This window comes from Pleurodeles waltl, chromosome 10 (assembly GCF_031143425.1).
Source record: "Pleurodeles waltl isolate 20211129_DDA chromosome 10, aPleWal1.hap1.20221129, whole genome shotgun sequence".
Lineage (NCBI taxonomy): Eukaryota > Metazoa > Chordata > Amphibia > Caudata > Salamandridae > Pleurodeles > Pleurodeles waltl.
This window is the reverse complement of record NC_090449.1, coordinates 134,882,573-134,897,535: the sequence shown is the minus strand read 5'-3', so window position 1 is coordinate 134,897,535 and position 14,963 is coordinate 134,882,573. Positions and strand designations below refer to the sequence as shown.

At 43.9% G+C, this 14,963-nt stretch overlaps 1 protein-coding gene across 2 annotated transcripts in view; it reads left to right on the top strand.

The window, feature by feature from the left end:
* RADIL (Rap associating with DIL domain) overlaps positions 1–14,963 on the top strand; it is a 427,719-nt gene that overhangs the window by 82,191 nt on the left and 330,565 nt on the right. For both annotated transcript variants that reach the window (XM_069209977.1, XM_069209976.1), the window contains one exon: positions 1,036–1,600. In XM_069209977.1, coding sequence (XP_069066078.1) covers positions 1,063–1,600 — 538 coding nt within the window. In that variant the 5' untranslated portion in view covers positions 1,036–1,062. The remainder of the gene's footprint in view (positions 1–1,035; positions 1,601–14,963) is intronic.

The window sequence follows — 14,963 nt, the reverse complement described above, 5'->3', positions numbered from 1 at the left end:
AAGGAGTTATATATAAATTTACAACACTATATAATACTCAGACTGGACACTGCTAAGCCCTTCAAAACGTACCTGGTTATAGAAAGTTGTGCGTTGGTCGAGTTGTTCCATGTGTGTGGACTATAAAGTTTACTAAAACAAGCAATTATCTTATCACCACCAGTACAAAACCATCCACTGTGTACACTAGCATGACGTCACAGCAGCTTCAACTGTTTTTCACTGTTGTTTGTCATACTAATATAAAGCCCAGTTGACTTCAGGGCTTGACTTCTAGTGTACCCCATGACTAGCATCTTAGAAGTGTCATCTTCTACACTTGGTTGCCACTTGAAATCTGTTTGTAGCTCCAAAGGTACTTGTTTTAGAGCACCACGTTTTGCGTAGTGCCCTGCGCTGTTAGAATTTGAAAATATGACTGGGTCTGGAACTTCAGGTGTTTCAATAAGCTCATGATGAATGTCAGGAGTCCAAGGGGTCCAGTTTTGATCGGCTGGCACATGTCTTCCTTATCTGCCATTCAGGTATTCAGATACTCACTGCACAATTCGCAAATAGTTTCAGATCGTGAACCGACATTAAAATCGGGTAGTTTGAGGTTTGTTGAAACCTTTTATTTTCAGGTCTAGTACTTTGCAAGGAGGACAATTGTGGAGGAAATTTAAGTGTAATTCAACAGCTTGTATTAGTAAGCAGAGAGTAGCAAGAGGATTCTTGGGTGTTTAAACATCTGGTACTATCATCAGCCACGGGATGACTCTGTGGTGTTCAGAAATATATTTATTAATTTACGTGTTTATTTATTTATTTATGGTATTATGTACCGTGCTACCTATACATACTCTTGCTCTGAATAAAGGTTGAATAGTGTCACAGGACACCCATGCCATAGCCTCTAGTTCTCTCCATTGACAGGTCTTACAGGATGTATTTTGCTTAGAGAACAGCACATTGAATATTTGCAGTGACATTGAATAGTAGTAGTGAACTGCTTGAGAAATACAAGTTATTATTTTTCTATTTATCCATTTTCAGAGGAGTCTCCTGACACTATTGGACACAATGTTTTATGGATCCCAGACTGCAAGCATGCCCCCACCTTCAAAGAACAGGTTGAAGCGTCAGAGCAGGATATTCAGCCAAGTGCTGTACAGAACCCTGAGCTATAGGGACCGGCGCTCTATGTCAGCCATTCCTGTACTTGGCGGAGACGATGACCCTGCGGAACTGTCCACCCAAATCTCTGCACCCGGTGTCCTGAAGGTGTTTGGTGGCAACATATGCGAGGGAACCCACTATAAAAGTGTCCTTGCCACGCCTAGTTCAAGTGCGCAGGAGCTCGCGAAGGAAGCCTTGGAGAGATACTCTTTGAGCAAGGAGTTGGCCAACCAATATGTGCTCTGTGATGTCATTGGCAGATTTGAGGGTGTGGAGAGGCAATGGCACACCGAGTGCTTGAGGGCCCTGGGGGATAATGAGAAGCCTCTTTTGATCCAAGACCTATGGAAGCCCAAGGAGGGGTTCCATCGGAGATTTGAACTGAGGAAGAGAACGGAGGTAGAGGAACTCGCTGCTAAAGAAATTGACACGATGACCGCTGGTAAGTGACATTTTATTGAGAGTACCGCAACTCTTATTTATAAGGTGCTTAGATTATAGTGTTTGGAACATTTAAAATGATACATCTTAAAGTGTACCTGAGGAATAAAAATTAAGATAAATAGTTTTGTAGGAAGAAAATGTGGAGTTTACATTTTGGATTGTGAACAGTTTCATAATTGTTGCATATTTATCATCTTTCAGTTGTTTCTAGAACACTATCTATCACAGGCACACGCATTCACATTTCTGAACCCATCTCACTTTCGCTTTTATGGGTCTTTTTGCTTGTTCCTGTTTCCTTTGCTCAACATACGTTTTCCAGCCTCAGCAGTCCGTGGCTAGCAGTTCCACTGGCATTGCCCGTTGCTCCCCTCCATAGTCTCCCAGTGCGCTGTATCTCCTGTGCTGCCTTACTCACCGTACTAAAGGAATGGAGAAGAGATACATCAGTGTTCCCAAGGGAGTGCCCTTTTTTTTAAAAAGTGAGGGTTTTTTTTGGGTTTCCCATGAAAACTAAATCCACGTCAAAATGGAGGCAGACTGCAAAAGCACAACAAGGCTTCATTTCCAGGTACTTGGTCAGTGAGACTGCTGACCCCACTCCACTCTGACAAATAAGATGGCACTGATTGACTCTCAGCCCTGGGCACTTCAGGGCGTACAACTATCGACCCCAGTGGAAAATAGAACGTAGGCCTACATTGGTTTTCTGGAACACCTAATTACCGATACTGGTTGACCATACTTCAATGAATAAAAAAAGGAATACCGTGCCACAATTGATGTTTCTGCACAGATTCCAAAACGTTAGCCATCATTTCTTGGCCTTTTCTCACCCAAACTATTTGCTTTGTTGGAGTGGACGAAAAATCCAGGTGAAAAACTAGGGAGTTGCAGTTTCCTCCGCGTCTTGTACGTACTGCTGCGACCAGTGACTCAAGTCGCATCCATGTGCAAAGTATTGGGATCCTCGGAGTTAGGGCCTATATGTTCCCTACTAACATATGTTAGACACCATTTTTCTACCTTTAGCTTTCAGACAATGCAGTGCCCCTCACACAGAGCTTGTCTCAGTCCTGATGAAAATCCTCCGATTCAGTGTCAAGGGTCAAAACATCAACTATGTTTGGATGGTTGGACCTAATGCACTAAAATGATTACTCTTAACACGGAGTTCTTTCTTCTTAGATAAACTTCTATTGAGCCTCAATGTATTCCTTTTTTGTTTTCTTTTAGAATTATTAAGTTAGCTATAATAGAACGCACTGTTCAACGTTGTGCATTCCATTGCACACTATGTTACCTCTACATATTAAACAGTGTGGTCCCGTTTCCAAATGAAGACCTGGTCAATCAGTGTTAATGGTTGACACTGCATGGACTAAGATGCACTATTTGCCCAGCTTTGATTCAGCATGCCCTTTTGTTGTCATATAAACATCAGTTCAGCCCAAGTTTTTTTAACCTTATTTGTGTTTTTTTTCAAAATTAATAAAAAGTCACTTACAAAAGCTCCATTCAGCATGGCTCACTGTACCACCTTGTATTTGATGTCAGTTGTACTTGTTATACAGTGTAGTGCCCATCAGACTGACCTTGTCTCGGTGCTGATGAAGATAAGCTAATTCAGTCTTAAGGGTTTTAACTTTGACTATGCTTGCTTGACCTGACGTGGAGCACTATTTAGCGTGCTCTGATTGAGTATGCAATTCCTGAAGATGTTGTTAGATAAATCCATCTTCTGCCTCGTTTTTAATTTTTTACATTTTATAACTGTTAAAAGTCATCTAAGAAAAATCGCCACTTTTCAAAACTATGCACTATGTCACCCAAATGTACATATTCATGAGTTGTCTTCATAAAAAGATTATAGTTTTGAAGTATACACAAAAAATGCATACTTTTTTTCTCTGATTAGGTTTGAAGATTTGTTAGTTTTTCTTTTCTGTTAATGGAATGTTGAATGTCATACTTTTTGTCTTTGCTGGATAAGCTGTTTCTTAAAACATTGATTTTAATTACCAATACTATCAAATTAGTCAGTGAGAATCACTTCTGTTGTATCCCTGCACTAACACAGTATCCCTTTTTAGGTCGAAGCCTACCAGATAGTGCAGCTGTCTGGTTTGCTAAAGACCTCTTGGGGACTTTCAGAAAGTTTACCTAGGAGTGCATTCAACTCGTTGATTGCCATTAGCTCTGTGGTTTGTAGCCCACGCTTTCTGGCTTTCCATTTGCTAGCTTTATTTGCTTTAGGCTCTCCAGGTTCAGTTTGTCCCCCACCCTGCCTAAACCGTGTTTTCTGTATCCTTCCGCGAATGCGTTTTCTGTTAACAGGCCCTTAAATCTTGTTCTTATCTCATCACATTTGCTGTGCATTCAAAGACCGAGATCAAATATCAGGAACTGTCTTGCAAGGGTGCTTGTTTATTTTTATTTTTATCACTTCAAAGTGGGACGTTTTATGTGACAATCTTAATGGATACTGGGAGGTAGGAAAGATTTTTGTTATAGCACACATCAACTTTAAATGAACTGTGTAAGTATTTCAGAATATATCAGAATTATGTACTCACAAATGAAGTATATTTTTTTGTTGTTTCTGAAGTGTGTTGGAAAGAAGTACTTTAATATGATCAAAATGAATCATGAAACTAGGTGATGCAATTTCCACTCATTTCCGTCCGTGCACTGTATAGTTTTATTAGTAAAACAGCTTTTCTGTGCAAATGTAGTGGTAATTTCAATTGACAATGTGTTGTCTGTAATGGCAGTGTGTTATTACACCATGAATATTTCACTCCACAACACTCCACTCTACTCTGGACCACCCACACCACTTTCCCCTACTCTCCACCACTCCACTTTACTCCACTCCATGCCATAGCACTCTGTACCACTTCACACTACACCACTGTACTCTGCACCACTTCACGCTACTCCTCTCTACTTTACCCTGTGCCACTCTACACTATGCCAATGCGCTCTTCACCACTCTAGTCTACACCACTGCACTCTTCACCACTGCAATCTACACCACTCGTCTAGACCATAGCAATCTACTCTGCACCACTACACTCTATGCCACTGTACTCTACACCACTCTGCAACACTTCACTCTACTCCACTGCACTCTATGCCAGTACACTCTGTGCCAGCGCACTTTACTCTGTAACAATTTACTATGTGACCCTGCACTCTATACAACTCCACTGTACTACACTCTAATCTACTCTGCACCAAAGCACTCTGTGCCACTGAACTCTACACTACTTCACGCCATTACACTCTATGCCACTCTACGCAGCTGCACTCTATATTGCACCACTCCACTCAACACCACTTCACTCTACTCTGAAACAAGCTGCTCTACACCTCTGCACTCTACGCCACTCAACTCCAATCTGTGCCACTTCACGCCATGCCACTATTCTCTATGCCACTCTACCCTTACCCGCTGCATTCTACACCAGTGCATTCTACACAACTGCACTCTACTCTGCATCACTACTCCATGCCACTGCTCTACGCCACTCTACTCCACTCTACACCACTGCACTCTGACACTCTACTCTGCAACACTGCACCCTCCACCACTGAAGTCTACCCCACTCCACCTTACACTACTCCACTATACACCACTGTACTCTATGGCACTGGTCTCTATGGTACTACACTCTGCTTCACTCTGTTTTACTCTACTCTGCACCACTCTACGCCACTGCATGCCACTCGATTCTACTTTGCGCCACTGCCCTCTGCATCACTCAACTCTACACCACTCCACTCTGCACCACTCTATGCCACTCTACTCTATGCCACTGCAGTCCACCCCACTGCACTCTGTGCCACTATACTCTGTATCACTCTACTCTGAGTCACTCTACTCTGGGCAGTCCACTCTGCACCACTCCACTCTGCCCCACTGCACTGTACTATGCACCACTCTAATCTATGCCACTGCATTCTACAACGCTGCATTGAATGCGCTGAATTCAATGCCACTATATTCTACACCACTATACTCAGCAACACTGTACACCAGTGCACTCTACACCAGTCCACTCTACTCTATGCCACTCCAGTGTATGCACTCTACGTGACTTCATGCTATGCCACTCCAATACACAAAATTCTCAGCCTCTCCACGACACTCAACTCCACTCTTCTCCGTTCCACTCTATGACACATCACACCACTCTCCTCAATGCTACTAACTTTTAGCCATGCTGAACAGCCGCAGCAGGGAACAACATGGCTAAAACAATAGCTCTTGCCTCGGTGAGACCTATTGGCTTTGCCATGCTTCTTAGGAAGGAAGGGTAGTCGTCATGCAGTTATGATTGTGTCGAGATAGTTCCATTTCAGAGTTGAAGTTCGACCATCTGTGAGGTGAACAGTGTTCTTGTTTGGAAAGCGAACCTTCTCGTTTATCCACCTTTTGCTACACTTCTTATGGTTGTGGTGTTGGACTTTGTATGTGATGATGACATCACTATTTGGAATCAGATGACGTCTAGCCTTATTCCTTTTTTTCTTGTGCTTGTTGTTAAGACATGTTATACGAGACAGCCCATGTGGATTACAATTACGGATGGTACAAAGGCACGTTCTTTCAGTAATTCGTAACCTTTATTTTTCTCTCACTGACCACAGACTCTTCTTCGTTTCGATCTTTCTGAAATAAAGTGCACTTTGCAATATTTTATTTTGATATCACCACATTTGTCAGACGTTTATTCTGCTAGGCACGCCTTCTGCTCTGATCCTAGATATTGCTACTATCTGATAAGCACAACATGTTGACAGTGAAATGAATCTGTTTTGAAGCCGGAAGTGCAGAGTACTGGTAAAGTGTGTCTAAGCATGTGAGATATCTCGGTAGGACTTGCACTTAGCTATCACTCACATCAATCAGACAATGAAATTAGCTAACCAGCCAGTATGAGCCTTACACGAGCAACACACATTGTGTAATCTTTTTGTGACACTATAATTGGGAATGTGTGCTTGCTCGTTCCATTAGTTTGCTATAGATTAGGCCACATGTTTGGATGATTAGGTCTTTATGCATGCATACTTCCCCAGATTTATCACAGCCTGTCCATTAGCATTTGACAGAACACCTCATCCTACTGTGGGTCTGAATGAGGCATGAATGGGAGGTGGATTGTTGAGTCCCAGAAGTGAGGATGTCCAAACATGTGAATCAGACTGCTTCTTTAGAACGGATTTGAACAGATTTGTTCAGGACTTGGGGCCAGATGTAGCAAAGGTTTTTACCCATTCTGTGTCTATGGGAAAAAGTGTTCGTACATATGGCCCTTGGTTCCTTCTGCAGCAACACATAGCTAGAGAATTACGTAAAATTGGCCCAAAGTATCCCCACTGAGGAGCAACAGATCGAACATTCGTATCACGTTTCATGTTCCGTGTATTCACATCACCGGTAGGAGGCCTATTGATTTTCTGCACAAACCAAGCAAGCCATGGTCTTATTGATCATTAATAACGGTCCAGATGTGAAAGAGGTGGAATATTTTAATTATTAGAAAATTCGATTGCATATGGAGCAAAGCCTGTATGGTTCTGGTACGATACTATCCTGGAGTCTTTTTTTTAAACAAATGGGGATCTCACAAAAGTCTGTGGTTTAACCAAGAGCTAACATCTTCCCTTCCTAAGAGCAGGGCCGGACTGGCCGTAGCCGGCATCTGGAGTTTCCCCGGGAGGCTGGAAGGGTGGGAGCTGGTTTTGCAGCAGTGGGGGCCGGTTTTCCAGCGTTGATCCCATATCGGCCCCAAGTAACAAAAGCAGCAGTTCTTTTCTCTAGCAGCCACTCCCCCCAACTCCCCTCCTCCGGGGGCTGGTCCAACAAGGTTTCTAGGGCTGCTTTGCGTTCCCAGTCCGGCCCTGAGGAAGAACCACTGCCCTTACGATGGTCGCGGCTTTTTATTTTCTGTGAACTTCTGCATGGTCAACCCCAGCCACTATACCCTCTTTACCATTTAGGACTGGACTCAATTAGTCTGTTCATCATCTTCAGGTAGGGCTGTGCGCAGTCCTAATCTGCATGGTTCTGCTAGGCTGAGCTATAGCTCCTTCATGCCATGACCCTCCTCTGTCCCCTGGGGGCACTTTCCAGCTGAGGCTCTCCAGTATCCCTTTCTCTCTGGGGGTTGATTACCCCCGTCTCTCATCTCCAGACTGGCCCAGTGGAAAGATCAGACTCACTTGTTATTGTTTTGAGAACTAGCGGATTACGAGCACATTTTCAGGAAATTGACGCGGCCTCTCATGAATTCCAATGAGGACACCTGCCGCTTTTCTTTTTAACCAAACCCCAGAGGAATGTTATGGTTGCATCACTGATTAAAACTGAGATTTCAGTGAAGTATTTATTGGCAAAAAAGAGAACATAAATTGTGTGCAGAAGAGCCCTTTGAAAAAGCCTTCATATAAATGAACGCACATTCTAGAAATTAAATCTGTAATTAATATTATGACTAACCACTATTAATTTACTGGTAAAAAATATTAGTTTCCATTACAAACAATTGTGTGATTGTGTTCTGTGTGCTTGTCTGTGTGTGTGTTTGTGTGCACCCATAAAAAAACAACTACAATCAGTTGCATCATAGAACGATGAAAAACAACGGTGACAAATTATTAAAATAGCGTATGATTATTATTTCACATTATCTCACTAAGGTAGGTGCTGTGACGAGCTTTGGTAGTTAAAGATGGTGTTGTACTTTTTGGGCTAAATTCATGTATATTGTATTTTACAAGTGGGACAGAAAACCCCTGTTTGTATAGTGTAGGAGGCTGGCCTGGCTTATAGTGGGTACCTTGTGGTACTTACACCCTGTGCCAGGTCCAGTTATCCCTTATTAGTAGAATAGAGGTGTTCTAGCAGCTTAGGCTGATAGAGGTAGCTATAGCAGAGCAGCTTAGGCTGAACTAGGAGACATGCAAAGCTCCTACTATACCACTTATATCATATAGCACTATATCACAAGAAAACACAATACTCAGAGTTACCAAAAATAAAGGTACTTTATTTTAGTGACAATATGCCAAAAGTATCTGTGAGGATACCTCACTTAGAAAGTAAGTAATATACGCAACTTATATGTACACAAACCAAAAACAGATAAGTAACAGTTAGAAAAGTAGTGCAAACAATGTAGAATCACAATAGAATGCAATAGGTAGAAATAGGCCTAGGGGCAACACAAACCATATACTCCAAAAGTGAAATGTGAACCACGAATGGACCCCAGGTCTAGTGTAGGTTGTAGAGGGTCGCTGGGACTGTTAGAAAACACTAAGGGTGTCCAAGATACCCAACCCCAAGACCCTGAAAAGTAGGAGTAAAGTTACCCTTCTACCCTAGAAAGACAGTATAGTCGAGATAGGGGACTCTGCAAGAACAGCAACTGCCAGCAAAACACTGAAGACAGATTCCTGGACCTGAGGACCTGTAAAGGAAGGGGACCAAGTCCAAGATTCTTGCAAGTGTCCGGGGGGGGGCAGGAGCCCACTAAACCCCGGATGAAGGTGCAAAAGGGCTGCCTCCGGGTGGAAGAAGCCGAAGATTCTGCAGCTACGGAAGGTGCCAGGAACTTCTCCTTTGGTCAGAAGATTTCCCACGGCGTGCTAGAGGATGCAGAGTTGTTTCCACGCAGAAAGACCTCAAACAAGCCTTGCTAGCTGCAAGAGTCGCGGTCGAGGATTTTGGGTGCTGCTGGGGCCCAGGAAGGACCAGGATGTCGCCCCTTGGAGGAGGAGACAGAGGGGGCACTCAGCAACTCAGAGAGCCCCGGCAGAAGCAGGCAGCACCCGCAGAAGTACCGGAACAGGCACTTAGAAGATCTGAGGACAGCGGTCGACTCAGAGTCACAAAGGAGGGTCCCACGACATCGGAGTCCAACTCAGCGAGTTGGGCAGTGCAGGACGGAGTGCTGGGGACCTGGGCTAGGCTGTGCACAAAGGAAGTCTTGGAAAAGTGCACAGAAGCCCGAGCAGCTGCAGAACACGCAGTACACAGGATTACTGTCTGGCGTGGGGAGGCAAGGACTTACCTCATCAAATTTGGACAGAAGGGCCACTGGACTGTGGGAGACACTTGGACCCAGCTCCCGTGTTCCAGGGACCACGCTCGTCAGGATGAGAGGGGACCCAGAGGACCGGTGATGCAGAAGTTTGGTGCCTGTGTTGGCAGGCGGAAGATTCAGTCGACCCACGGGAGATTTCTTCTTGGCTTCCAGTGCAGGGTGAAGGCAGACAGCCCTCAGAGCATGCACCACAAGGAAACAGTTGAGAAAGCCGGCAGGATGAGGCGCTACAATGTTGCTGGTAGTCATCTTGCTACTTTGTTGCGGTTTTGCAGGCGTCCTGGAGCAGTCAGCGGTCGATCCATGGCAGAAGTCGAAGAGAGAAGTGACCCCGGAAAGGCAGTTTGGCAGTACCCGGGTTCTGTGCTAGAGACCCGGGGATGCATGGAATTGTCCCCCCAATACCAGAATGGTATTGGGGTGACAATTCCATGATCCTAGACATGTTACATGGCCATGTTCGGAGTTACCATTGTGATGCTACATATAGGTAGTGACCTATATGTAGTGCACGTGTGTAATGGTGTCCCCACACTCACAAAGTTCGGGGAATTTGCCCTGAACAATGTGGGGGTACCTTGGATAGTGCCAGGGTGCCCACACACTAAATAACTTGGCAACTAACCTTCACCAAGTGAGTGTTAGACATATAGGTGACTTATAAGTTACTTATGTGCATTGTAAAATGGCTGTGAAATAACGTGGGCATGATTTCACTCAGGCTGCAGTGGCAGTCCTGTGTAAGAGTTGCCTGAGCTCCCTATGGGTGGCAAAAGAAATGCTGCAGCCCATAGGGATCTCCTGAAACCCCAATACCCTGGGTACCTAGGTACCATATACAAGGGAATTATAAGGGTGTACCGGTGTGCCAATGAGAATTGGTAAAATTAGTCACTAGCCTGCAGTAACTATTTTAAAAGCAGAGAGAGCATAAACACTGAGGTTCTGGTTAGCAGAGCCTCAGTGATACAGTTGGGCACCACACAGGGAACACATATAGACCACAAACTTATGGGCACTGGAGTCCTGGCTAACAGGATCCCAGTGACACATATCAAACATACTGACAACATAGGGTTTCCACTATGAGCACTGGGCCCTGGCTAGCAGGATCCCAGTGAGACAGTAAAAACCCCCTTTCATATACTCACAAACAGGACAAAAGTGGGGGTAACAAGGCTAGAATGAGGCTACCTTCCTACATATAGGGGTCGGAATTATAAAGTATGTGGACTTTATCGGTCCCGGTATTTACTGGCTGTGATTAAGGCCCTCATTATGATCTCGGCGCGCTGGTGGTCAATAGATGACCGCCAGCGCGACTACCCCCCGCCGGCCATATAATGTTTTTCCGCCGGCCCAGCGGGGAAAAGGGCCGTAACGTTGACAGCGGCTCCAAGTGGAGCTGCCGCCAATGTTGGTGTGTGGCAGGTGCAGTTGCCTGTAAATCGGGCAGTGACCTGCGCGATGGGGCAGTGGACAGGGGCCCCTTCACTGCCCATGCGATGTGCATGGGCAGTGCAGAGGCCCCCAGGGGGCCCCCAAATCACCCCAAGATACCTATTCCACCAGCCTTTCTCTGGCGGTGTGAACCTCTGGGAAAAGGGTGGTGGAATGGGTATCATTGTCCGGAGGGCAGTGCTGCTTGCAACGCTGCCCTGTCGGATTAGAATACACCGCCCCGCCAGCATTTCGGCTGGCGGTGTATTCCGCTGTGGGGTTTTGGGCGGGTCATTATATGGCGGTCTGGGCCTCCATGCCGAATGGCGGTATTTACCGCCACAGCCGGCATGGCGGCCCAGACCGCCAAGATCATAATGAGGCCCAAAGTCTTTATCCCTCAGATACCTTACGGCAGATCAACCTGCAAATCTAACAGAGGGAAAAGCCTGGTAATTGCCAGGCCATGCAGATTTTAGTGACATAACCACCTGCATATTACTACCCAGTTTTTAGGGCAAAACATGTGATAAACGGTGATTATTGCACCAGATAAGTCCCATACCATGTAGTTTTGCAATTTATTTATTGCGCGTCTGGGACACTTGTAATGAAGGCCTATGTGTTTTAAGAGGCCCATTACAGTATTTCTAGTTCATCAATCAATAAAGTAAATTGCCTTATGGTATCAAGGAAGAGCAGCAGGACATTGCAGGCACTGACTGTTCCACTCATGGATTCCAGCTTTTTGACGGATCACTGACAGAATATCAGCAACAAAAATATAGTGTGGACAAAATATTGTGTCGAAAATATCGAGAATCAAAATATCCAGAAGGTAAGTGCAAACACGTAAGCATAGATTTATCATTCGTAACTCCAGATCTAGGTACCTTCGGGATATGTATATATCGTAAAGGCACAAAATGTGGAGATATATAAACTAAAACTTTGCTTACTTATTGAAACATACCTTCATGATTTTCTTCCTCAATATTCTTGACATGGAATTTTGTTCCACAATATTTTTCTTTCCGTTATTCTGTCAAACTAAATGTGGTCTCTTTGGCAGGAAGTTCTTTGGACCAGATTACCTTATGGAGCAATGGATTTGGAAGAGCAGGGTACCTGTGGTCATCCTGAATGCTAGAAGCAAATGGATCCCATGTCTGTGGAACAGATTCATAGGGCTCATTGATGGACTGAGATCCATCTGTTGCCCCACTGTAGATTGCCTCGTTACAGAGGCCAAGAAGAGAAACCTATTGGGTGTGCAAATCAGTATTTTGTTGCATAGCTACAGGGGGTAGTTCTTGTGGGACAGTCGTGAATAAAACATAAGATTTTGACTGTTATTCTGGCTCAGATAGGTAGTGGGTTGAGATTTGCTCGGACTTTATATATGGCTAGTACTAACTTTGTGCCGGCGGTGGGCCCAGTCACTTGTTTCTGAGTTACCTTGAATTCTTTTTCATCATCAGACTCTGACCCACAAGCTAGACAGAGAACAGCAGAAAGGTCAGAAAGAAGTAAGAAATGAAAGGTAGGAAAGGGAGAAAGAAGGGATGAAAAAGTGCCTGCAAAGAGAAGAAACCGGTGTACGGCGGAGAAATGAGACATGAGTAGGAATCACGACTAAACAGCCCTGGCATTCAGCAACTCAGGCATTCTGCGGTACCAACAACTGGCTACTGAGAATAACTACAGGCTACACACGTATTTTTGTTGAAATTAAGCGCTTTTTACATGATAAAAGTTTCCATTGACACAATGGAGCAGTGCTTGTGTTTAAGAAAGAAATTATCCGTAAATGAACGTTAGAATTAAAAAAAGCAGAAATCACCCTTACTGACTGTAAAGCCAGCAAACTCCAATTTTAATCTCCGCAACTGTACACTCTTATCTTGAAGCGTTCTAGATTATATATTTTTTTTGTTTTACCAACTATGGCTAGTGTTTTACTCATTCCTAACCCTAAAAATACCCACAGAGTCACTAATGAAGTCAGTAGCTTCTGCACAGTGTTTCTTGTAAAAGCTATGAAAGTGTTCTATTATTAGGAAACGTGAGAGCGGTGGCGCGAGGGCAGTGCTTACTGTCACCTCCCGTCGTTGACACTGTGCAGTATCTACAGTCTCAATCGTTGTTTGCAGTTTCATTCATCATGCCAGAGTCGGATCCACTGCTAATGGCTGTCACCCTCTGTCCAGGGTACCTAAGATGCATTTTGCCGACAAATGCTCATAGTGTTTAATGATCTATTAACCATTTCACTGTTGGGGTGTTTGCGCCTTTCTGTGCTGGAGCCTTTTTCAAAAACAAACATTAGGTAAGTTGTTTAAACACATGCACCTATTTGGTCTCTATATGCAAACATAACACTATGTTTTTTGGCACATTCAGTGCTATGTACTGGTGCTAACCTCAAATCAACATTTAATTGCAACTTGATAAGATAATGACAAATGTAGGGATATTTTCATTTGTTTAACAATTTTAAACATGTTTTCAGTGTTGCTCAGACAGACAACATAATTCCTTAAGCACTAACCAAAGAAATGTTGCCATGAATGTCTGAAGTCCGACATTTAAAAAAAATGTGTGGATTTTCCAGGGGAATGTAGACTTCAAAATTGTTTTCTAAGAATCAGGGTGGCCATAAGTGATAATCTGGTTATGGTGCTTTCAGGAATTCTGAAAGCAAATTAAACTGATATGCCAGGTTAGGTGACTTCCATTTTGGTCACAGGTAAACCCCCGGGCTGAATGAATACAAACCCTAAAGATATATTTTTAGCATCTACTCATCCTCTTTCAATGGGTGCCAGACAGCCTTTACTCTGATTGACTGACCAGCTTAATGTGCACAACAAGACATTTGTCAGCTTCTCACTTTTTTTGCCCCAACACATAGAAGTTTTCTTCAGTTTTCCTCATTCCGGACTAAATCCCGGCCAAGGCTAGAGCTAACTTTGTGTTTCACTTGGTATTCTGACCTTATGATATCAGAAATGTGGATTTGAGAAGGAATCCACACACTGGACAACAGGGAATGTTTTTGAAGAAGGGAGATTCCATGGGAGATAACTGCAGAGTTTCGGCTCCGGGCCAGTTGGGGCCAACGCCAGATATTTCTAAAAACTAAAGGCAAAGTAGAATCCAGGATGATGTTGCTGGTGTCAGTCATAACACATTTTACTCCCTTGAATGCCTTGCAAAATTTAAAGAAGTGCTTAAAAAGTCTTGATTTCTTCAGTTTTCGGTGACTGAAAACTGCAGAACCTCAGGCAAGTGACAAAAGTCCTATCATCCAATAATCCCACACTTCTCTCTATGAGAACGATACTCCACATATGTGGTTGCTTCTACTGCATGGGATAGGAATACGAAAAAAATGACCACTTTAACACTATTTCAATTTCACACGGTCACAGATTCGGCTTGTTCCTTCCAGATATGAAAGGCCTACCCATACATCTGAGTTGTAAGTTTTATTGATAGAAATGGGGGAACTCTTGGTTGTGGGAGTTTTTCTTTTACATCCACGCCCTGGAACTTTCTTTCACATATATATGTGATGAGATTCTATTTTTCAACCAGTATTTCATCATTGCAGGGCATTCTGGTTTATAAAAAGGTGGGCATGTATGCAAGTCACCCACTAAACCGCAGGGCTCTAGTTTTTTTAAATGTCTGGGGTTAGTAGGTTTTCCTAGCTGCTGCATGACCGCCGATCCAAACACTTCAGCTGCTCACAACCCAAAGATCAACCTAATTCCATTCTTTCTTTTTCTTTCGACT